At 38.7% G+C, this 25875-nt stretch overlaps 2 protein-coding genes across 4 annotated transcripts; both read right to left on the bottom strand.

The window, feature by feature from the left end:
* Nucleotides 1-916: 916 nt before the first annotated feature.
* LOC122556524 (signal peptidase complex subunit 3-like) lies at nucleotides 917-15545 on the bottom strand. Its single transcript, XM_043703261.2, has 5 exons — nucleotides 15403-15545; nucleotides 8035-8099; nucleotides 6149-6225; nucleotides 4876-4991; nucleotides 917-1836 (listed from the first exon to the last, which is right to left on the bottom strand). The coding sequence occupies exons 1-5, from the start codon at nucleotides 15543-15545 to the stop codon at nucleotides 1707-1709; spliced, it is 531 nt and encodes a 176-aa protein (XP_043559196.2). The 3' UTR covers nucleotides 917-1706.
* A 1379-nt stretch (nucleotides 15546-16924) lies between these two features.
* sra1 (steroid receptor RNA activator 1) lies at nucleotides 16925-25639 on the bottom strand. 3 transcript variants are annotated; one of them, XM_043703259.2, is made up of 5 exons: nucleotides 25580-25639; nucleotides 24011-24139; nucleotides 23055-23272; nucleotides 19077-19185; nucleotides 16925-18223 (listed from the first exon to the last, which is right to left on the bottom strand). In XM_043703259.2, the coding sequence occupies exons 1-5, from the start codon at nucleotides 25602-25604 to the stop codon at nucleotides 18069-18071; spliced, it is 636 nt and encodes a 211-aa protein (XP_043559194.1). In that variant the 5' UTR covers nucleotides 25605-25639; the 3' UTR covers nucleotides 16925-18068. The 3 variants fall into 3 exon arrangements, with proteins under 3 accessions (XP_043559194.1, XP_043559195.1, XP_087851326.1); XM_043703260.2 differs by lacking the exon at nucleotides 25580-25639 and adding an exon at nucleotides 25442-25496; XM_087995200.1 differs by lacking the exon at nucleotides 25580-25639 and adding an exon at nucleotides 24592-24613.
* Between the last annotated feature and the right edge of the window lie 236 nt (nucleotides 25640-25875).

Raw genomic sequence — 25875 nt, 5'->3', positions numbered from 1 at the left:
GTATCACGGGCAGTGATTTCTTCATCTGTCATGTAAATGTAATAATGACGTACTGAGAAGTTGAGTAATTGATGTGGCTGTGGGATGGGAAGGTTTGGGGATCGCAGCAGGCACTCTGTTTTGATATATTGCACTCATCCTGCACCACATGGGAAGCAGTGTTTCATAGTCATAGAATACTATAGCATAGAAAGAGGCCCTTTCGCCTATCATGTCCATGCTGATTATCAAGTACTAATTTACTGCAATCCCATTTTCCCACAGTTGGCCCATTGTCTTGTATACAATAGTACTTAAAGTCGTCATCAATATACTTCAATGCTGTGGTGATTTTACTACTCTTTCGGATGGTAAATTCCAAAAATCCACCAGATTCCTCTCAGTGCAACAAGTTCTCCTTTAATCCCCTCTAAACTTGCTGCCTTAAATCTATTTTCTGCCTTAAGTCTGAATCTGACTGTAACTGTAAAATTTGAAAAAGAATTAAAACCTCACCTTGAATCAAATTCCCAGATTCTCCAGTTCTGATGAAGAGATGTACTAGACTCAACATTAGCTCACTCTTTTTCTCTCCACAGATGCTGTCAGACTTAATGAGTTTCTCCGGCTTTGTGTGTTTGTCTCAGATGTATTAAATTATCTTTAAGTCAAGCTCCATGACTTGAGGACAAAAATTCAAAGCTGATACCAGTGGATGTTGATGAAGGTGTCACTTTTCAGTTGAATTATGAAATCGAGACGCTGTCAGCTGGACATAGCATACCGATGAGGGGCTGAGGCCATAAATCAGATATTACTGGGGAAAGAGATTGCAAGTCAGAAGGTCAGGGTAGAGGAAGGCTACAAATCAGATGCTCATGGGAAGGAATCAGCAGCAACCAAAAGTAACATGAGGCACTGTGATCATAATTTTTTCTTAAATTAGAGCAAGTTATTTCATTTATCAGCACAATCAACATAGAAATTTAGCAATGGAAATTATTTCAACTTTCAGGATATATTGTTTTAATGTTTGTTTCCGATACAGAAGACCCTACAGAGGTTAACTCTAGTTTTAATATTGATTCTTGTGGGAATTTGTATTTTACTTAAAGTTTTAATTTACCTGAATGTGACTTTAGTGTGTTTTAACTTTCTCAATTAATAAAATAACACTTGGCAAAAATAATAATTAAAGTTGTATGTCCTAATTGGATTATGAATTTGATTTTTGCACTGCACCAAAATGTTATCCTCAACATGTATATTTAATCAAAATTGATGGAGAAACTGAGCAGGTCTGATAGTATCTGTGGAGAGAAAGCAGAGTTAATGTTTTGAGTCTATGGACACTTATGTTCTGAAGAACAGTCAGTAGACTCAAAAGATTAACTTTGATTTCTCCCCACAGTTGCTGCCCGAACGTCTGAGTTTACAGCAATTTCTGTTTCACATTTCCAGCATCTGCAGATGTTTGTTTTGTGTATATTTAATGCCTCATCTGGAATAGAATAATCACCACTGTTCAAGAAAATAACTAAACCATAGTTGAACAGCTATTAAAAATAGTCTAAGCAAAAACGGAGGTGCATTTTCTTCAGCAGTCTTTTATTAAAAACATTTTGCATTGTTTAGTTAAATTACAAAAAGTTTAGACATTGTAATTAGGTAGTTTTCCAAATTTTGTCATGTCTCATGGTTCATACCTGTAACCAACCCTTTTTTTATCAACAACTTCTGATATTTTCATATTTTTCAGGTAATGGTATTACTTTGTGTCCAGAAGCAGGTATCAGATACAAGATTCCAGCATTTGGAACAATATTCCATGAAAGAGATAATGAGACGTTATTTCCTCTAAGGGGAGGAGGAACAGAAAGAAAGTGAAAAAGGTCAACAGTATGGTCTTGTCAATGCTGGATCTTTAGATTCATTTTAGCTTATGTTGAAAATTGCCCTCATTTGTTCCAAGTTACAACACTAAGTACTATTTCTGCACTGTGGAGTGACATTTATCGTCCACAGCAGTTTATCATTATTTTTTCAAAAAGTATAATACCAATGGAGTACAAGGGTTAGAGGAAAATCATCACAATCTCAGAAAAATACCAACACTACTTCTGCACTCTTGCAATTCTGAAATTTAATTGCAACACCACAAATGGTCATGCATTTATTACCTAAATCCTGAAGTATCTACTTCTCCCTGAAATTGTCTACCTCTCCATCATTCTTTATAATGCTCCTCAAAACTTCCATTTTTACAATGCTTTTGGTATCCTTGTATGGCTTAGAGCCAAATTTATTTGATAACCCTTCTGTGAAGCAACTTGCAATATTTTATGTTAAAGGCACAGTAAAATACACCTTGTTCTTGTGTAGGAGCTTAATTATTTCTTCTGAAGCTACTAAAGTTTAGCACTTCTTACAACACTTTCCACCCATCTGCACAAAAACAAAATAGACAGCATAGAACAGGCTCACACTAACTTAATCTGTCAGTGTGCCATACTGTTACGCTCAAATTAATTATTCAGCCCTGGATGTAAATTACAAATTCCTGATCACTCCAAGAGGCAGAAAAGTATTTCACTAATATGTCATATTATTCATATAAAAATTCCCAATTTCTTACAGGAAATAAGAACATCTTGTAGAAGCAGTGAAAACAACTAAATAAGCAATGTTGCGGAAAAGTTGAAAACTGTACTTGAAATGCTATCTAAACATTCACACCAGTGACTGAACTCTTATTGAATATTTACTTTCTTGTTCCTCCACATGTAAAAAGTCTTAAGGAATGTAAACATATGAAAGTCGAAAATAAGCCAAAGAAAACTGCATAAGGTGAAGTAGAGAATGATGATACAAAATAGATTCACGAAGACAGCTTTCAAGCTGAATCTTAAGAGAGGTGGATGGAGAAGTTTAGGAAGGAAATTCCAGAGCTCAGGGCCAAGGTAGCCGAAGGAAGGCTCCCAATGATGAGGGGATTTCAGAGAGCACAGGAAGCCAAGACAGAAGGAATGCAGATTTTACAAAGGATTGCAAAGTTGGATAAAGGTACAGAGACAAGAGGTGATGGCACAAGGGAATTTGACAAGAAAAGTTAGAATCATTATTTGAAACAGTTGAGCATGAGGTGATGGTGAAAGTGGACTTAGTGCGGGCTAGGGTAGCAGAGTTTCAGTGAGCTGAAGTTTATGGACGATGTGATGAAGCCCTGAAGCAGTGGATTAGTCAGGGCTTAAAGTGTAATAGCGTGAACAAAGGATTTAGTAATACATTAGTTGACCCAGAAGTGCTAATGAGCCTGTTTGGAAAGTAAAGTTGGTGCTTCTCACAATGGAGAGAATATGAAATCAGAGCCCAACTCCAAGTCAAAAAGGAATAATAGTTGCTGCCAGAATGCTTCAAACAAGACAGTGGAGGGAGAGGGAGATCACTAATGTTTAACTAATGGATGTTATGACGTATCCAGTAGGCATGTTAGAGCAGAGTGTTGAGAGAAGTAGTGAAAAGGGAGTGGGCATCGTCTGCATACATGTACTGAGTTTTTGGATGATGTCACCAAGGAACAGCAGGAAGATGAACATGACCTAAGAAGGTGGACTTCAGAGTTAATGATGCAGGAACATACGATGCATGAGAGGACCATTTTGCCCTCAAGCCTATTTGCAATTCAATAAGATTAGGGTTAATATGGTTGTGGTTTAAATTCCACTCTCATGTCGGTTTGCTTATAATCCATTGGAATATTGGAAGGAAAGTCACTGCTAGAGGTAAGAATGGAACCAAGCAAGAACAGTGTCACTGAGTTAAACAATAGACAAGAGGCTAGTTGTCCCAAAAGCTGCAGAACAATAATGGGATACTGCACCAATTCCAAATGTGAATTGGACGAGGGCTCTTTACTGTTGGACAGAAAGCTATTTGGAGAGATTCAAATACAAAGTTGATGCTAAGACCTGGTTATTAACATTGCACTCAAAAAATGGAAAGAAAACAAAGCTTTAAAATGGGGTAATCATTTTGATGAAAAGACAATGGCATCAGTTTTGAAGATGTGCCTGAGAGAACACAATTTTAAATATCAACTAGTAATAGATCAGGAAAAGAAGGTTGGATCAGTGGAATTAGGGTCATGGGAGCATTTTACATTTCTCTTCATTAGTACCTCATGTCTCCCAACATCCCATTTTTCCTATTTACATAGTCCTGAATGGTTTTACTGTTCTTGTACATTTTTGTTAGCAGCAAATTTTGATACACTTTTTTTTTCCCCCTGTGAATCGTACTGAATCTTGGAATACATCACTTGTGCAATTTCAGCAAGATAGGTGAACCCTACTCCTTTGTTCCTAATCTAGCAACCCTACATTCCAACTGTGCTACTACATCTTTCCTATCCTATAAGTTTTTTTTTGTTTAAACAAGCCATCCAAAGGATGTATTATCCAGTGACTTCTCAAAACTCTCATTTATTTAATTTTCAAAAGTTCTAAAGTTGTCACGTTACTCAACCTTAACAAATTTATGCTGGATAATTTGAAGCATTTCTAACTGCTAAGTAATTTAACCTGGAATTACAAATTTTAAGACATTGTTCATAAGTGTTATTAAACAAACTTATAGATAGTTACTAGTTTAGGCTTCTTGATCATCAACTTTAGAATAATGTAGAAACACCAAAGCTGGGAAATACAATCTTGTATTGTAATCTCATTAAATCTACTTTAAACTCTGATTTTAATTAAGAGAATAATTGGTGCAAAATGTCAACCCTCCAAAACATTGAATCCTACAGGAGCAAAATGCACTTAACAATGAGAAAGCTTTTATAGTTCATCAATAATCTTTTACTTTTCTCGTATATAAGAAACATTTTTCACTTACATCAGGCCATTTCCATCATCCAACAATAAATATTTAGGGCTCATATTCTGAAGATTAAGTCTAGTGTTCACTCCTCGCTGAAGAATTTTATCCCATAGAACCACTTGATTCAATTTCTAAGTTGTAAATTAGTGCAGAACAAAAAAAAAGGAATTATCAGATTTCAACAAACTAATTAAAATAGTTGCAGGAAGGAATTTCAAGATTGCACCATAATATCAATGTAAATATTATTATAAGGCATAGAAGTAAACAGAAATATACTCTTGTGCAATACTAAAATTAACATGGTGCCACTATTTAAGAAAGGTGGTAAGGAAAAGCCAGGAACTATAGACCGGTGAGCCGGACATCAGCAATGGGCAAGTTGTTGGAGGGAATCCTGAGGGACAGGATTTACATGTATTTGGAAAAGCAAGGACGGATTCGGGATAGTCAATGTGACATTGTGCGTGAGAAAACATGTCTCACTAACTTGATTGAGTTTTTTGAGGAAGTAACAAAGAGGATTGATGAGGGCAAAGCAGTGGACATGATCTATATGGACTTCAGCAAGGCCTTCAACAAAGTTCCTCATGGTAGACTGGTTAGTACTGTTAGAGTTCATGGAATACAGGAGGACTAGCCATTTGGATACAGGACTAGTTCGAAGGTAGAAGTTAAAATCACACAACACCAAGTTATAGTCTAACAGATTTACTTGGAAGTAGTAGCTTTCGGAGGACTGCTTCTTCATCAGGTAGCTGTGGAGCAGGATCATAAGACACAGAATTTATAGCAAAACAGTGTTGTGCAACTGAAACGATATATTGAAGAAAACGATATATATTAGATTGCTGTTACGTCTTTCATCTTTTAGAATGGGTTGCAGGTTTTGGTTCATTAATATATAAATCCCAGAACTTCTTTCAAGTCACATTCTCAAGATAAAGTTATCTGTGTATCAAATGAGCTACCAGACAAAGTGATGGAGGCTGATAAAATTACAACCTTTCAATGGCACCTGGATGGGTTTATGATTGGGAAGGGTTCATAGGGATATGGGTCAAAGGCTGGAAAATGGGACTAGATTTATTTAGGATATCTTGTTGGCATGCATGAATTTGACCGAAGGGGCTGTTTTCATGCTCTATAAAAAGGAATCAGGTTGCTGAAAAACATGGATTATAGGTAAAAAGATAATGCTTAAAGGAATGAATATGGAAATAGCACATCCACATAGATGTATTTTCGACAGTTTGCACAGCGTAATATCTACACAAATTCAACTTACATTCTTTGCTGTAGCATATTCTGCAGTTAGATATAGGAAAAGCTGCTTAACATTCCAGTTGAATACTGGTCCGAGATGTAAATAAATGGTTAAAGAAAATATGGGTTCAGAATCAATTCACACAATAGAAGTCCTCTACTGCAACAACTGCTTTGATAAATTGATGATTAGCCAAATGAAAGTGATTTTAAAATACTGTATAATAACTTCTTTCTCGGGTTGTACTCTGAATTTCCTTTTCTTGATCCTATTCATAGTTCTTCAGGTGCACAACATCAAACAAGCATGAGTGTTCCTGCAATCTACTTTCAAGAGAGACAGAGAACTGATAAAATTGGCACTTTAAATGGTTACAGCATTCAGTGTGGGCAATATATTACATCGTTTATATAAAATGCTTGGAAAGAACAAGTAACTTTAGGTCGATGATTCCCAGTCATTTTCACAAATTGCTTGGTTGCTTCACATCTTGGATCAAGAATCACACAAGCCAATTGTGCCTATACTGATTGTTTGAAAGAGCTACAAAATTTACCATTTCCCTGCTCTTTCATATTAGTTCCACAATTTTCTCTATTCACTTCTTCTGAAAACATCTATTGGATGTTTTTTCTTTAATTCATTCACAGAATGAGGGCCAGCATTAATTGCCTATTCCAGAGGGCAGTTAAGAGTCAACCACAATGCTGTGAGTCTGGAGTCACCTATAGTCCAGATGAGGTAAGGATGGCAGTTTCCTCCCCTCAAGGACACTGGTGAACCAGATGGATTTTTCTGACATTTGCTGGACAATGAATTCAAGGTCATCATTAGACCCTTAAATCCAGATTTTTATTGGATTCAAATTCCATTATCTGCCATGGCAGGATTCAAACCCTGGTACCCAGAACATTACCTGAGTCTCTGGATTACTAGTCCCATAATAATATCACCACACCATCACTTTGTCCAAATTGGCACAGTTTTTTCAGGTACTATGTACGAGGTTGCTCCTGTGTTTGGATTTTCTTGTGAGGAGAGGTTCAGCGGATTAGACTTGCACTCATTGGAATTTCGTAAAAGAGGAGACCTTATTGAAACATAAGATTCTTAGGGGGCTTTACAAAGTAAATGTAGAGTGGTTTTTTCCCCTTGTAACATCTAAGATCAGATGGCAAAATCGCAGAATAAGGAATCACCTATTCAAGACAGAGCTATCTCTTGGATGGTGGTGAATCTGTGGAATTCCTTACCACAGAGGGTTGAAGAGGCTCGTTGTTTAAATATTTAATGCCGAGACAGATTTCTAATTAAGGGACACAATGGTTATGGGGAAAAGTCAGGAATATGGCGTTGAAGATTATCAGATTACCCTGATGTAACTGAACAGCAGAGAACACTCTGGGCAAAATGGCCTTCTGCGGCTTCAGTGTCTTATGCATTCTAGTTTCTAGCAACTTGGTGCAGAACAAAATGTTTCATCTTTTCTCCTCTGGATTTCTTTGCTCCGTCCATTGTTTCCTCAGATTACTGACATTTTTATTTAATTTATTATTTTTGGTATTGTGTTTTTTTTGTTTTGGTTAGCTTCAAATATTTGTTCTATGCTGTAACTGATGGGAGGAGGTGGATATTGATGCTTCTCATGTTTCAAGTTGAGTGAAGAACTCAATGGACCAAGGATTTGCATGTTTCTGTGTTGGTGTCAGTTGTAATCTAATTCCATGATTAGACACACCATTTTCTTTGTAACATGCAATACCAGTATGGTAGAAAGCAATGCAGATGGACTTCAGTCTTTTACCATTTAGCAATTCCAACAATCTTCTCTCTAACTTGGGATGGCTGATGTCTTAGCCCTCAGCTTGCTTAGCACAATGATTGAATCAATTTTTAAAAAAGGATATCAACAAAAATGCTAAAATTTATGGATCCTAAATCATGGTTTCCAGTGTAGTCTTCATATATTTTTCTGAAATGGATGCAAAAAAACTTCAAAACACACGTAACACGCTTCTTCTTGTCCAGTACTGTGCACTTATATCCTGTATGTTTACAGCAGATGAGGCTTTACCTCATTATTTCACATACTTGATTTTTTTTTCAAAATAGCAATAAAGATATAGAAATCAAAAAGTCTTATTTTGTAGATAATAAAACAGGTAGTCAATCACTTTGGCAATATTCTAGTGTACGCCTATTACAATTTACATAAGCAAAAGACTAGAGGATTTTTTTTCAAAGTAGAAATCTTTCAGCATTTTGCAATATTTGCTCGACTGAACAGGCTTTAAGATTTGCACTGGCAATGGATGTTTTTGCTATTGCAAAGACAAACAGCTTTGACATGTATACCACACACTCACGTTAGCTGGTGGGTAGCAACTGGGTAGTAATTCAATCAGTTCCAATATTATGAAGTGCAGGAGCAAATTCCACATAATACCTGGCTATAAACTGACACTTAATGTTGTATACTAAGCCCAACAATCAAAACCATGCAGTAATATCTTTCATGCATCATGACATCCACACTGCAAGAGTAATGATGGTGACATCATTACTGTAGGGAATCTTTAGTCTCATAGGATGTAAAATTAATGGGTGTATATTAAAAGCAAGTTTATATTTGTTTTACCATTTTTACTGCACATATTGTTACAATAAATTGGGTAAATCAATGATTAAACTACTTAGTATATCAAATTGACCATAACTTCTCTGTGGTTTGTAGAATAAATCATTATGATCATCTGAAAAAAACCTATCAACTTCAAAATTCACTCTCTTCACCAGCGATGCAGAGTGACAGCATGTGCATAATCCAGAAGATACACTACAGCAACTCACCCTGTCTCCTTTGACAGCACCTTCCCAAATGATGGTCTCTACCACATGAAGAACAGAGTAGGTATACCACCACCTGCAAATTCCCATCGAAGCCACTCACCAGCCCAGACGTTCGACAAGGTTCCGCATGGTAGGCTGGTTAGCAAGGTTAGATCACACGGAATCCGGGGGAGCTAGCCAATTGGATACAAAATTGGCTTGAGGATAGGAGACGGAGGGTGGCGACGGAGGGTTGCTTTTTGGACAGGAGGCTGACGACCAGCGGTGTACTGCTAGGATTGGTGCTAGCCCCACTGCTTTTTGTTATTTAAATAAATGATTTGGATGTGAATATAGGAGATATGGTTACTGAGTTTTCAGATGACATCAAATTGGTGGTGGAGTGATCAGTGAAGGAGGTTATCTCAGAGTACAATGGAACCTTGATCAGATGGGCCAATGGACCGAAGACTGGCAGATGGATTTTAATTTAGATAAATGTGAGGTGTTGCATTTTGGTAAGGCAAACCAGGGCAGGTCTTATATTGTTAATGGTAAGGCCCTTAGGACTGCCATTGAACAATGAGAGCTAAGGGTGTAGGTGCATAGTTCCTTGCAAGTGGAGTCACGGCCAGTGAAGAAGAGGTTTAGCATGCTTGCCTTTATTGGTCAGTGCCTTCAACAGTATAGGAGTTGGGATGTCGTGTTGCAACTGTACAGGACATTAGGGAGGACATGATTAGAATACTGCATTCAATTCTGGTCTCCCTGCTGTAGGAAAGATGTTGTTAAAACTTGAAAGGGTTCAGAAAAGAAATACAAGGATGTTGCTAGGATTGGAGGATTCCAGCTATCAGGAGAGGCTGAATAAGCTGGAGTCTTTTACCCTGGAGCTCAGGCTGAGGGGTGACCTTGATAAAGGTTTATAAAATCATGAAGGGCATGGATAGGATGAATTGCCAAGATGTTTTACGTCGGGTAGGGGAGTCCAAAACTAGGGGCATAGCTTTAAGGTGAGAGGGAAAAGATTAAAGAGGACCTGAGGATCAACTACAACATGCAGGGGTAGTGCATGTATGAAATGAGCATCCAGAGGCAGGTACAATTACAACATTTAAAAAGCATCTGGATGGGTACATGAATAGGAAGGGTTTAGAGGGAGATGAGCCAAATGCTGGAAAATGGGACTAGATCAGTTGAGAATATCTGGTCAGTGCAGATAATTTGGACTGAAGGGTCTGTTTCTGTGTTTACAACTCTATGACTCTATCCTGGGACAATATCAGTGGTCCTTCACTGTTGCTAGGTCAAAGTTCTAGAAACACATGGCTAAACTGCAGTGGTTCAGTCAGGCATCCCATCACCATCTTTTCAATGGATGAACAATAACTGCTAGCGTAGTGAGTGATGGCCACATCCCGTCAACAAATAAAGAAATCAGGTTTTAGACACAATGCGTCATTTTCTGTATAATTTTTCATAATATTTGTGATTAACGACCAATTGAGTAGCATATATTATAAAATAAGAGCATTAAAGGATTAGGTGATAATGAGGAGCATAGCCAGTAAATATCAATAAATCATAAAAGTTCTGATGAAAGAAACATAACATCAAGTCCAAAATAGATTGAAGGAGAGAGGTTCAGAGGAAGATCCTTGCAAGTATCCCCTTTTGAGATAGGAAACAAAACTTATTTCTTAATCCTCCTTTGTACTATTCTATAAAATAAACAGACCAAAGAGGGAGACTTTAGTGAGTATTAATCAAAGGCTTTGCATCAGCTCACTCCTAACACTCCAATGATTGATACCACTTATAACTGGATATTGCTCGAAAGGCATCAGAGCCAGAAAACTCAGTACATCAAAATAGGCAAGATTTGAAAAAAAATGGCCTGGATTTCCCAAACTGCACAACACTGAAAATTGTGGGAATTCATTAGGTGCATCCGAGAACTCTGTGGGGAGCTAAGGAAGTGACTGCTGGGCCCCTTGCTGAGATATTTGTACCATCGATAGTCACAGGTGAGGTGCTGGAAGATTGGAGGTTGGCAAACGTGGTGCCACAATTTACGAAAGGTAGTAAGGAAAAGCCAGGAACTATGGACTGGTGAGCTTGACGTCGGTGGTGGGCAAGTTGTTGGAGGGAATCCTGAGGGACAGGACTTATATGTATTTGGAAAGACAAAGACTGATTAGGGATAGTCAACATGACTTTGTGCGTGGGAAATCATGTCTCACTGACTTGATTGAGTTTTTTGAAAAAGTAACAAATAGGATTGATGAGGGCAGAGTGGTGGACATGATGTACACAGACTTCAATAAGGTGTTCGACAAGGTTCCTCACGGTAGATTGGTTAACAAGGTTACATCTCATGGAATGCAGGGAGAACTAGCCATTTGGATACAGAACTGGCTTGAAGGTAGAAGACAGAGGGTAGTGGTGGAGGGTTGCTTTTCAAAATGGAGGCCTGTGACCAATGGAGTGCCACAACGATCGGTGTTGGGTCCACTACTTTTCGTCATTTATATAAATGTGAATGTAAGAGGTATAATCAGTAAGTTTGCAGATGACGCCAAAATTAGAGGTGTAGTGGACAGTGAAGAAGGTTACCTCAGAGTACAATAGGATCTTGATCAGGTGGCCAATGGGCTGAGGAGTGGCAGGTGGAGTTTAATTTAGATAAATGTGAGGTGCTGCATTTTGAAAAGGTAAATCAGAGCTGGACTTATACACTTAATGGTAATGTCTTGGGGAGTGTTGCTGAACAAAGAGACCTTGGAGAGCAGGTTCAAAGTTCCTTGACACTGGAGTTTCAGGTGGATAGGGTAGTGAAGAAGGCATTCGGTATGCTTTCCTTTATTGGTCAGAGGATTGAGTTCAGGAGTTGAGAGGTCATGTTGTGGCTGTACAGGACATTGGTTTGGTCACTGTTGGAATGTTGCATGTAGTTCTGGTCTCCCTCCTATCGGAAAGATATCATGAAACTTGAAAGGGTTCAGAAAAGATTTACAAGGATGTTGCCAGGCTTGGATGATTTGAGCTATAGGGAGGGCTGAATAGGCTGGGGCTGTTTTCCCTGGAGGGTCAAAGACAGAGGGGTGACTTTATAGAGGTTTATAAAATAATGACAGGCATGGATATGGTAAATAGACAAGGTCTTTTCTCTAGGGTGGCGGAGTCCAGATCGAGAGGGCATAGGTTTAAGGTGAGAGGGGAAAAATTTAAAAGGGACCTAAGTGGCAACGTCTTCATGCTGAGTGTGGTGCATGTATGGAATAAGCTGTCAAAGGAAGTGGTAGAGGCTGGTACAATTACAACATCAAAAAGGCATCTGAATGAGTGTATGAATAGGAAGGTATCAAAGGGAGATAGGCCAAGTGCTGACAAATGGGACGAGGTTAGGATGTCTGGTCGGCATGGACGAGTTGGATTTAAGAGTCTGTCTCCATGCTGTACATCTCTATGACTTTATTACTCTACGTTTATTTAAATGACAGTTTAAATTTAGGAAAGGAACTTAGACCATCATGGCAGAACTGACTTCCAAATATAAATGAATCTTTGTTACAATAAATAACTAAGATGACATTAAGGTGAGGCCAATAGGACAATATTATTCAATAAAAAATCAACACAGTCTGATGCAATAGACCACTATCCTCCCCAGCAGCAACACCACTTCAAATCTTAAGTTGCTCCAACAACAAAACCACTTTACAAAACATCATTTGCCCAAATTCCCCACTGTCAAAAGTCTCAAGACCACAAAGACTGATTCTTTTTTGACCCGCAAATGACCAATTCATTTGGTTTTGTAGGCTCCATGTTTTCCAACACAACCAACACTAACATTTTATAATAAGTAAAAACAAAGACTGCAGATGCTGGAAACCAGAGTCCAGATTAGAGTGGTGCTGGAAAAGCACAGCAGCTCAGGCAGCATCCGAGGAGCAGGAAAATCGACGTTTCGGGCAAAAGCCCTACATTTTATAGCTCTGTTGATCTCCACATGTCTCAGCACATTGTTTTCAAAATCTTCACATTCCATCTTGATTTCACTCTATAATCTATTACAGACTCTTCTGATAATTAATCACTTGACAGCTCTTTCTTTTTCTATTGTTCCACTATGGACCTTAGCCACCATAGCCATGTTCCTCAAATATGTCTGAAACCTCATTTCCTTGCCTGAACTCTCTTTATCTTCAATCACTTCAGATCATTTTTAAATTAAATCTTGTCTTGTGCTCAATGAAAATTAGCTTGGTATGTCCGGTCACATAAAAGACATTAAACAAATGTACCTCATTTCTCAAAACAAGGTACAAAACAAAATATAATAGAATTTCTCCTGTCTCGAGTCAGAACAGTATTACGATTGATGACATATATGAAAGCTATCAAGTTATTAATCACTAGGATACTAAAACCTATACATCTATAACATTTTAAAGTTATGATGCAGAGATATTAAAAATTTGATTAGAGTTAAAGTTTAGAAACTCGTACATCAATCTTCAGATAACAATCTTCTAAATTATCAGGTTATTTAAAATGAAATCAAAACAAGTCAGTTGTGTTGTGTTTGACAAAGAAACATTCAAAAGAGAATATCCAGAAACAGGTCATTTTGTCTATGCTAGCATCTCCCAACTCACTTGATCTCACTTGACTAACACTACATTCTGGAGAAATTCTGCAGGTCTGGCAGCATCTGTGGAGAAAGAATAGAGGTAATGTTCCAAGTCTGATATGCCTCTTTAGCACACATATCAAAACCATATTGGACTGAAACATTACCTCTTTCTGTCTCCACTGATGCTGCAGAATTGCTGAGTTGCTCCAGCACTTTGTTTTATTTCAAATTACTGCAATATTTTACTTTAATAAATATAATTTTCATCTTTTCTCCCTCAACTCCTTCCTTAGTTTCCCTTTAAAGGCATCGATGCTAGTTGCAACTCAGCTGTGGGCAAAAATGTATCAGATGGATAAAATGGGGGCAAATGTGAGATCATGCACTTTGACAAGAATAGAAGAGCTGAATGTTATTTAAATGTGGAAAAATTGCAGAAAATTACAACACCGAGGAATCTGGGGGTCCTTGTGCATACATCACAAAAAGCTAGCAGTCAAGTTCAGTAGTTAATAGGTAAGGCAAATGGAATATTGGCTTTTATTTCAAAGGGAATCAAATATAAAAAAAGGGAAGTCTTGTTAAAACTATACAGGACACTAATTAGATGACAGCTGGAATACTGTGAAGAGCTTTGGTCCCCTTATCGAAGGAAAGATATACTGGTATTGGATGTTTTCTCTGTAACTTCTGGCAGACTGTTAATAGTTACAGATTTGTCTGGGTGAGTTCTGAAATTTGTGTAGAATGATTGAATGACATCTATTCCACAATCACAACACAGCTAACAGCTTTGGAAACACATTCACCCTTGCCTTGTCATTTTATTTAATAAAGAAATCAACTTTCATTTAAAAAAAAAACTGGTACTGAAGGCAGTCTAAAGAAGTAGGTTAGCCCCAGACATGGAGGGAATGTCTTCTGAGAGGTTGAGTGAGTTGGAAGTGTAATCATCAAAGTTTAGAAAAATAACAAGCAACCTTATTGAAACATTCATGATTCTTAGGGGAATTGACAAGGTAGTTATGGTAAGGCCATTTTCCCTCCTGGGAAAGTCAAGGTCCAAAGTGCACAATTTCAAAGTAAGGAGTCACCCAGTTAAGAGAAATGAGAATGTATTTCTTTGCCGAAAGGGTGTGGAATTTGTGGAATTCTTTACCACAGAAAGCTGTAAAGGCAGGGTTGTTGAGTCCATTTAAGGCTGAGATTGATTATTAATCAGTAAGACAATAAAGAGTCATGGGGAAATTGGAATTGAGGATTATCAGATCACCCTCAATGAGCAGCACTTTAGACTTAATGATCTGAAAGGTTTTCACGAAGTTCTGTAGATTGTGAATGAGTTGGTTCGCTCACTGAACTGCTGGGCAAGCTCGTCAATTATCTCAATGATCAGAATGCTCTACTTCTACTCCTAGGCCTTATGGTCTTAATCATACAGTAGCAAGTGCCCTAGTCTACCACTCTATGGTATTATTCCTGAATTAATTATTGAAGATATACTTGTGTGGGGTTTGGGTTTGGACTCTTCACAAGTAGAGATATCTTCTGTCTGCCTAACCTATAAAAGTTTAAACAGCTACCTGTTTTAGGCCACCCTTCAGTCTTCTCATTCTAAAAAAAAGACCTCCCTCCCCCAGATTTTCATCACAATTATAACCGGAATGGAACTGGCACAAAGTCAGATCTCCGGCGGGGTTTCCACTGTGGGTCAGAGGGGATGGGTCCACACACACCAACCCACAGCCTGCTGCAGGATGATGAGCTGAGCCAGCGGCCCCTGGCTGTTGGGTACCACACTCACAGAGAGATGCCGCTCACACGGATGCTGACGGGTACCCGGGGTTGCTGGAATATTGTACTCAGGAAAACCAGGAAGGTCAGCGCCGCCAACACTGTCACCGTGAAGGCCAGCAGCGAGTTAAACCGCGACATCAAGCTGTTCATCTTCCCCGCACCAGCGGCACCATCTAACAGATACATCTGGCTGCTGTCCTCCTTCCCCAAACACACCCAGCTCACAAAGCAGTCCGACCCACCCACTGCAACTCGGAATAAAGGTTCCCTGCCCCTCCTTCAACAATACCCCATTCTGTCTTTGTCTGAAGCTTTTGTCTCGCACCTGACTTCCCATTCTCTGTCAACTCTCATCATGACTGACCAACGATGTACCACAGAAGAGATAGGATATTGATTCAGGTATCTGTTCAATTGCACACTGAGTTTTGGTGCCCCAGGGAATGCTGCACATCCACCTTACCCTTCTTCACAAAATGAGAAGATCGCCCATTTCAACACGCCGCAGATTCCCACCCCTTTCTAAAATAAAAGAACAAATTACTTTGCACGATAACGTTTGCTCATTAATTTAATCTTGATCCACTGACAGCATTCATTTCTGGAAGGGGATGCATTCTATGAAGTTTAAGAAACGTGAGACGTCAGAGCAAGCAAAGTAGCAAACTACAGACAATATCGAAATATGTGTAGCTGTTTGTTTTCCTCCCCCGCAGAAACACACACAAACGCGGCCTCAGGTCAGAAGCACAAACGAAAATAAATAGCACTGGATGTGAGCAGGACTCAACAGTTCAGGTCACAATTGCTGTTGAAAAGTAATCAAGATGACAAAATTCTTAAAACTTATTTTGGTCACTGCATAAAGCATTTTTTTTTGTTTGCAATTTCAAATGCTCCAAGGTTATTTTTTATTAATTGAATTTAAACATTCATAGATTGATTCTATCCAAAAGTGTTAAACTGAATCAAATCATAAAAAGTGATCAATTTAAGCTTAGTAGGATTCTCCATTAGTTACTTGAGCTCAATAGAATCTCTCAATAACTGGTATGTATGAGTACAACTTTTGCACTAAAGTATTTTTAACGATTAGATTAAAAAAGTCCAAAAACAGGATTCCATTGCAACTCTTTAAAGCTAATCACTATTTAGTAATCTCATCTGTTTGTAGATCTGTAGTTAATGACTGTGACAAGATCAGGTTCTCTCCATCCTATAAGTCAGACTTCTGATGGAATTGCAAGCTGACAGTGTACCATAAATGTTTGCATGGACCTGCAAAGATTTGCCTTCCTCAACTTCATGTAAGCAGGAAGTGAAAGATAATATCCCCTTTGACATGTAAAAATACACCCAATATTACATTCATAATTTCAGTACAAAAATGAAAGTCAACTTAACTCTTATCTCCAGCTGTCTCTTTCCCTATCCATGTATCCAGGATACCAAAATATAGCACATTCACTAATGCAAGCAACCCAAACCCATTTTGTTATTTTGTTATCTGTTAAAGAGTAGAAACATAATCACAATGATATAAACAAAAACTTTATTTGTGATGAGGATTCTGATTGCATTCTGCAAAGCCTCCCTTCCATAGGAAGCATAAGAAAATACCAACCAGCATTCTTTTCTTAATTAAAAAGGCAATTCAGGAGACTTGAAAAGGTATTGACATTATTCTTGATCAGGTATGGAGAGCAAGGAAAGGGGTTCTCCTTCTGCACCAGGAATGATAGGAAATTGGCTATGAAAGTATCAGCATCCTATATTAAAAGTAACTTCATAAACTGAGTAATTACTAAAACAATTCAAAGGTCAAAAAACAATTTTACCATTATAATTAATTACAACACAATACCAGGGCAGATTTTCCAGAAAAAGGAGGGCTATATATTGCTCCTATCTTTTCCAGACAGTACATTCAAGTCTAAGTTTGATTAGGAGACAAGTGAAGGAAAATATCCTTCACCTTAATGCAGCTCTGGTTAGGCCACACATGCAGCTAACCTCATTAACACCTTCCAAATAAGGGAAATGATGTACATAGATGTATGTGAATGAATGAAACAGGTCTTTTTTCTATAAAGAACAACTTTACACACACTCAGCAACCCAAAGTTTTCCAGATGACTCTTCACCTTGAATCTTTAATAATGGTTTTAAAAATATAAAATGCAGCAGGAAAGCCACAATTCTTAATTACTTGGAGTAAAATTAAATGGAAAGCTTGTTTCTACAGATGACAGTAAGATAAGCCAAGTAAAAGATAAAACTCCTCTCCGGAAAAGCCCTATTTTCTTGTAGCAATGAGGCTTCATTTTAATCCCTGTGGCAGAGGAAACTTTTATAGTCAACATCTGGCACATGCCTTCCAATCAGAGCATACAGAAAGGATTTGACAACTGCAGCAGCTTACTGGCAACTTAAGAATGACCAAGTCATTGAGATGCTCAGTCTGTTTCTTTAAGGCTAAAGTGCTTTTGTAAACTCTTGAACAGTACAGCCTGAATACATGTTTTCTTTCCCGCTGAATACAGGAATCATTCACAAGTGTAATTGTTATTCCTTCTGTCAATATTTTCTAATTTTGATCCATTGCCGCATTTTCACTGAACAGTATTCTCATTGGATCATCGTGAGCATAGCACCACAGTCTTTATCTCAATTTTAATTTGCACAGTCAGTAAGGTCAGATGGTAGATTTTTGGTTTCAGCAATGAGGCGTTTCACTCCAACCATCCACTGTCCAACTTCATTCACATGGTCAACCATCAAAGATCTGTGGATTTCATCAGCAGAATCCCAATTGCAGTGCTCCATTTCTGTCAGCAAACAAAGATACACAATGTGTTCTTAGAACTTAAATATGTCATTAACCGAATGCTATTTACAACAGTGAAAAAGACAGTGCAAGAAGATGGAGGAATGTTGCAAATGCCATCTCTTGGTGGTTCAAAGAGCATGCATCAGTGAAGAGGAACCAGATGTCAATGTGAAGTGAAAAGAAGTGAGCAATAAAAAGAAATACATAAAACAGAGAGTTGCTTGTGTTCAATTGCTCAATCTGCCAGGAACAATGCTCCATGAGTTATAGGTCAGATGTTCCTGCATTACATTATGGAGAACTTAATCTGAAAAGCTGACTAAAATAAACATTTTCATCATTGGAGATTTTGTAAAGGACTCTCATTTTACAATGGCTTTTCTTGACAAATATTTAAAAATTCGAATAAATATTTTGCTACCATTCCACATTTGCCCTACATAACACCTACTTGTGAATTTGTGAAATTATCTATCCAGAAAGATGTGAATGCTCCGTCACTGAGTACATTTAGAGCTGAAGTAGACATATCTTTGATCTCTCAGGGAATCAAAGGAAACTGGGTCTGCTGGCAAAGCAAATTTGAATTGGAAGGCAGTCCATGACTGTACTGTGTGGTGGGACAAGATCTACTCCTCCTCATAGTACATTCTTGTTAGAAAAATACAAACTTGTCCTTACACCTTTGGCCTTCACAGAAAACGAAGCACTGTGCCTCTCACTTATACTTTTAATTTTGACACCTTTACGAGCACAACCTGCACTTCTATGCATTTTATGCAATCTCTAAGCACATTCCATTCTGGCATTTAAATAAGGACCTTAAAGCATTGGCAACTATAAAAGATTACCTTGCGTGAGTTGGTGCATCCTATTCTGCACTGGTACAGAAAGTTTTCCTGATTGCCACATGTCCCGAAGCATTAATAACCTTCTGCCAATATCATCACAAACTTGTTTCTAGACAAGAAGTTTAAAAATAAATTGAGTTATCTTCTGTTATAGCCAAGGAATGTTGAAACTTCTGCGGTATTCAACATGATGCAATAGTCTTCATGTCACTTAATACCAACCATCAAAATGTTGCTTTAGTTAAAATAAAATTTTGACAGACTTAATAAATTACTGTTTCCACCATTACATCATAATTTCGTTCGTTAATATCCATCTGCATCACTCATTAATTCCTACACATGATCAATCAATCCATTGGCAATAGCTTTTGCAAGAGACTAAATTTAAACTTTTAGGATATGAAGTGTTATGATCACTGTGGGGCAGCATGGTGGCTCAGTGGTTACCACTGCTGCCTCACAGTGCCAGGGACCCAGGTTCCATTCCAGCCTTGGGCAACTGTGTGTGGAGTTTGCACATTTTCCCCTGTGTCTGCATGGGTTTCCTCCAACAGTCCAAAGATGTTCAGGTTCGGTGAATAGGCCATGCTAAATTGCCCATAAATGTTCAGGGATGTGTAGGTTAGGTGCATTAGTCAGGGGTTAAACTTAGGGTAGGGGAATGCGTCTGGGTGGGTTAGTCTTTGGAGGGTTGGTGTGGACTTGTTGGGCCGAATCCACACTGTAAGGATTCTAATTCTATCTTATTGATATTATATTCCCTTTATGATGAAATGCCTGCTTTTCAGTCTCGATTGCCTCTTCAAATTCTAAATTAAAATTAGGAACCATAGATATGGGCAATGATAACTGTCATCCAATATCTCACTATTCCATAACATATCAACATTTTGTTGAATCTTTACCGAAGCTAGATAGCTATCCACAGGATTCACTTGCAATGGGAACCCAAAGGAAGAAAAAAATAACAACTTGAAAGATAAGTATGTATTGTTGCTTACAGTTGCCATAAGTTTAAAGATTCAAACTTTGGACCATGTCTCAAAAACCATAAGACCACGAGAAACATGAACAGGAGGATGGCTGTTAGGCCCATTGAGCCTGCTCTGCCATTCAATAAGATCACGGTTGATCCAATACTCCTCGTGCACTTCCTGCCTTCTCCCCATAACCTTTGATGCCCGTACTGATCAAGAATCTATCTCAGTGTAAAATAGACAAAAGAACTCTGTTCCAACAGCTCTCTATGGCAAGGGGCTCCAAAGACACTAAATCCTTTGAGAGAAGAAACTTCTCTGCATGCAGTCTGCAATTGGTTCTCCTTAATTTTGAGCTTGTGTCCTCTGGTCCTAGACATTCCCAGAAGGCAAAATATGTTCTCAGCATTTACCCTGTCAAATCCCTTAAGAATCCTGTATATTTCAATGAGGTAACCTCTCATTCTTCTGAACTCAAGTGAGTAGAATCCCAATCTGTTTAGTCTTTGCTCTCTAGACGATCCCTCCATACCATGGATCATCCTTGTGAAACTTCTCTGAACTGCCTCTAACAAAATTATATCCTTTCTTAAATATGATGTGGAAGTGCTGGTGATGCACTGGAGTGGATAAAGTTAAAAATCACATCAGGTTAGTTCAACAGGTTTATTTGGAAGTATACGTTTTTGGAGCGCTGTTCCTTCGTCAGGTAGCTGTTGTGTGTGATTTTTTTTTTTAAAACTTTTCTTAAATAAGGGACCCAGATTGCTCACAGTACTCCAGATGTAATCTCACCAGTACCTGTACTGTTGCAGTAAGACTTCCATAATCTTATCCACTACCAGTGTTGAAACAAGGTCCAACATTCCATTAGCATTTTGATTATCTGCTATCCTGTGTGCGAGCTTTCTGAGTTCCCCCAAGTCCTTTTGTGTTTCAGTTTTGTACAGTTTTTCTCCCCCAAAATATTACTTTGCTCTCACTTCCAAAATTAACTTCACATTTTCCCACATTATAATCCATTTATCAACGTTTTTGCCCACTTACATTACCTATTGATATCTCCCTGTAAACTGTACATATCCCTCTCATAACTTACCTATTTTTAACATTGTCTACAATCTTGGCTTGAGTACATTTACTTTCTTGCTCCAAGTCATTCATATATAATGTAAACAGTTGTGGTCCCACCACTGATCCTGTTAAACTCCACTGGTTACAGATCACCAACTTAAAAAAATGAAACCCAGATCCCCACTCGCTGTTTCATGCTCATTAGCCAATTGTCTATCAATGTCAATATACTGTTTCCAACACTTTTATGAAGTATCCAGTCGCATGCCCTCTGGAAGTCGAAACAGAATGTATCCAATCTATTCACTCTAGTTGAGACTTCTTTACAATGCTCTCATAAACTAGACAGATATAATTTCACTTTAATGAAGCCATGCTGATATTGCTTGATTAGATTATGATTTTCCAAATGTTATACTATTACTTGCTTAATAATTGATGCCAATATTTTTCTAATCATAAATGGTTAGTCAGCCTACAGTTAACCATTTTTTGCCTTCCTCCCTTTTTGAATAGGGGCAGTTTTCCAATCCTCTGACTTGAGTAGATGACCAAAGCTGAGATTTTGTTGTGATACTTTATTCTTAAAGTTGCTTTCCTTCAGATACGGTGCTAAACCAATGCTTCACTTTCCTGTTCCACTGGTTTGGTGAGGATTAGAAAATCTATATCATTACTCAATAGGCAGCTACATTGTCCTGGAGCTTTGGTCAGTAATTTTCTTTCTGCCAACAGCACAAAGATAAAACTATTGGGTTCTGGGTGGCACAATGATTAGCGTTGCCACTTCACAGCGCCAGGGACTCAGGTTCAACTCCAGACTTGGGTACTTATCTGTGTGGAGTTTCCACGTTCTCCCCATGTCTATGCGGGTTTCTAGCAGGTGCTCCAGTTACCTTGTACAGTCCAAAGATATGCAGGTTAGGTGGATTGGCCATGGTAGCTGCAGAGTTACAGGGACTGGGTAGGGGTGGGATATTCTTTGGAGGGTCAATATGGACTCAATGGACCAAATGACCTCTTTCCACACTGTAGGGATTCTATGACTCTACAAACGTGACATCCATTTCACTGTGGCTTGCAGGGCACATAATGCCAAGCCAATGTGCAAATTTAACAATGGTACATCAAATAATTTGCTGTGTGCGAATTATTTTTGGAATGTTTTTAAGAGAGTAATAAGGTTCTATAAATGTAATCTTTTTCTACAAAAGTACAAAATTTAGGTTTATTCTGTTCAACAGTTAATTGAGATTATTCTAAATTATACATTTACAACATGATTTTCTTCTTACCTCAACTTTGCAAGTATTGATGTCAAGAGTGTGGTGCTGGAAAAGCACACCTGATGCAGGCTTTTTGCCTGAAACATTGATTTTTCTGCTCCTTGGACGCTGCCTGACCTGCAGTGCTTTTCCAACGCCACACCCTTGACTCTAATCTCCAGCATCTGCAGTACTCACTTTCGCCTGCAAGTATTGGTGCTAGTTGTATTTGCACAGATATTCGATATTCTGGGAATATGTATACAACATTGTTCTGCCAAGCTGTCAAGTTAACTCCACAATCAAGTACTGTGAGGAGTGTTGAAGTGCGGGGCGATCTACTCATTTTGTGAAAACCATCTTGACTAATGTTCAGAATTCCTGAGGCACAAAATTCAGTGTGCAATTAATTAGTTACCTGAATTAACATTTTATGTATATCACTTTACACAATTGTTTAGTTGTGTTAAGTGATTAACATTGCAGAGGGGATTGATTTGAATAGGTGCATATCTATATAGTCTTGTGTTGATCACTTCACGTCAGCCAGCATTGTATCTGCAGCATTGTCACTGTTTTTACAACCTAATGGGATAAGATTTCTTAAGCCTGAAGCAACTACTTAATTTCTGAAACAATAACATTCATTCTCCACTTACCTTTACATGTTTCCTACAAGTCTCCAGTGTCTTATTTAATGGACTTAAAACATCTTCCAAATTTACCTCATAATCAGACATAACTGTAGCATTTTGGACTGGCTTACAATTATCAGATAAACCGGAATGCTTCGGAGGTGGTGGCAGTGGCTTCTTCTCACACGTTACGGAAGGAGATGGTGGTATAATTGCAGAAGGAATTCCTGTTGGTCTATAATCTACAGGAAAATATGCATAACACATTGGTAGAATCAAGCTATTGGAAAAACATCTCTATCTGTGCGACTGGCAGTAATTGAAATTGATGGTACTTTATAGAAGAAAAGCATAACTTGGACTAGATTTTAAGAAAGGAATGGAGCAATTTCTGAATTAAATTCATTCTATTATGTTAATGTTTTGCCAGAAATCTACATCACGAATAGAATGGTAGGAGGTAGCTTCCCAGGTTCACTTTCCCATGTGGTCAATTCCCATTTGTGTTTAGGAGGAAGTGCAGAGCAAAAAGCAGATGACAGGTCTCAGGAGAGGGAGAAAAGGAAGTGAGCCAGATTACTACTATAGAAATCCTAATGACACGACGAGAGATCATCCTACAGAGAGGTTGCCTGCCCACTCCTTAGAACAAAGAGTAAAATATTTCGGGAAATTCACACCGGAAGATGAGATGGAAAAAAAATGAGCAGGTAAAGGTTAAAACTATTTTAACATTGCTGTATTATAGTGCAGCCCCAATGAAAGAGAAAGTGCAGATTTAAGTAAATGGCAATTCTTACTTGCTCCTCATATTTTGTCAATAGGCATACAAGTAGGAGTTTCAAATGGGAAGGTTTGATCACACTAAAAAACTGACACTCTCAATTCTGACATAACTGTATTTCAAATATTTATGATTACCAATACTAAACAGATAGTCTGCCTTTTGTTGAACATGTAATGTGGTAATTAATGCTCACCTTTTGGTTTATCTAGCTGTGGTGCCGATACTCGCTTAGTGAGAAAATGCTTCCTTGGACCTATCTGTGCTTGTGTCTGCAAACCATACGAAAACTGGGGAGGATCATTCCAGCCTCGCTCCTGATTTCCTTTTTAAAATAGGAATGTTCATTAAGTAACTCAGTGAAAATGACGATACCAAAATAAAACATCCCAAAGTACTTCAAGACTGAAATGTATGTAATATAGAGAATGCTTTGAATATTTTCACAAATATTTCTTTTCATAACTATATTTCTCTATAAGCAATAATTGATTACAATTATTCTCCAAAGCTACATGTTAGTGTAAGTATTTCCTTAAACAAGGAAAATGACCTTTTTCCTTTTCTTTCTGTTAAACCACAAATAAGCGTAGCCTGAAGTAAATACCAGCTGCAGATATTAGGACACAGACAGATATTATGATCTCCTACCAATGAGCAAGCAAAATGCTTAAACAAGTTTCATTTACTCTGCTGCTTCTAAAGTAAAGATCTCGGTCTTTGCTCAAGTTATCTACTATTATCTTAAATCACTTACTCAATCCATAGAAAACATACTTTTCATCTACTATAAAGTGTTTGATGTCAGATCCTCAAGAAAGAAACATACTATAACATGACTGTCACTTCAAAGGGCACGTAACCCTAATTTGGTGGTAGCACATTTATTTTTAAAAGACAAGTATGATCAAATTAATTTCATCGCAGCTTATGTACTTCAAGGTAAGAATATCACTGAGCACCATTCTAATGTATTTCTCCCTTGGTCACAAGTAAAGTTTCTCTTTCTCTACTCAAAACGTACGGAAACATTATTAGACCAGTGTCAACCTTTGCATTGCAAACACTGAGTCAGAGAACTTTAACAAAGCAACAGCTGTTCGGCCAAACTGATTTGCGTTGACGTTAACGCACCACACCCTGACATTCCTATCTCTCGTGTGTTTCCCGAGCTTGCCTTTCAATACGTCCGTTTGGGGACAGCTTTCAATCGGTCACGTAAATATCGCGCAGACAAGTGGCAATGCTTAATACATTGTGAACGTGTGTAGCAGTGACTGACAGCCAGATGAAACGAGCCTGGTGCAAAGGTCAATCAGCACCACCTCCCCGGACCAGGAGATGTCATTTGGCAGGTCTTTTCAAGGGAAGACCAAGACTTTCCTCCGCAGCATTCTGCGATTTAAACGTGACTTGTTCAACAGCCAGGGGAATAAATGTATTAATCTCCCTTATAACATGGAGATAAACACCACCTTCTATTAAACGTATTAATCTCCTTCCGAAGACAGTCCTGGTGCCTCAGGTTTAAATGTACAGACGTGACCCGCTGCAGGGGAGCAGCACGTTCCTCACCGCCCACTGCTGACTCCAGCCTCAGTGCCACGTAAACGGGGGCATCACTCACCGGGCCCTGATCCCCACGCAGCCCCCACCGCCACCTTCATTCCCTCCTGCCCTTCCTCAGGGAGTCACCAGTCTGAACTGCAGCTGCTGTCTCCCCACACCAAGCCCCTGTGCCTCTCTCTCTCTCTCTCTCTCTCACCGGGTTTCACGAACAGATCCGACATCTCGCCGCCGTCACCCGCTGCACCGCCTCCACTTGGCCGGCGGCAGGCTTCCGGCGCGCGTTCGTCACATCCGCTTTCGCACGGCATTGCGTCACCGTACGGCAAAAACTGGAGTTCCATCTGCCGTACCGCCTGGTGTGTGGGGGGCTCCATGTGCCGTACAGCCCGGTGTGTGTGTGTGGGGGGAGGAGAGAATGGGGGCTCTATGTGCCGTACAGCCCGGTGTGGGGGGGGGAAACGGGGGGCTCCATGTGCCGTACAGCCCGGTGTG

This window comes from Chiloscyllium plagiosum, unplaced genomic scaffold (genome assembly GCF_037043375.1).
Source record: "Chiloscyllium plagiosum isolate Xiang-an unplaced genomic scaffold, Cpla_swu_hap1 HiC_scaffold_16, whole genome shotgun sequence".
NCBI classification, from domain to species: Eukaryota; Metazoa; Chordata; class Chondrichthyes; order Orectolobiformes; family Hemiscylliidae; genus Chiloscyllium; species Chiloscyllium plagiosum.
This window is presented reverse-complemented; position numbering and strand designations above follow the sequence as displayed.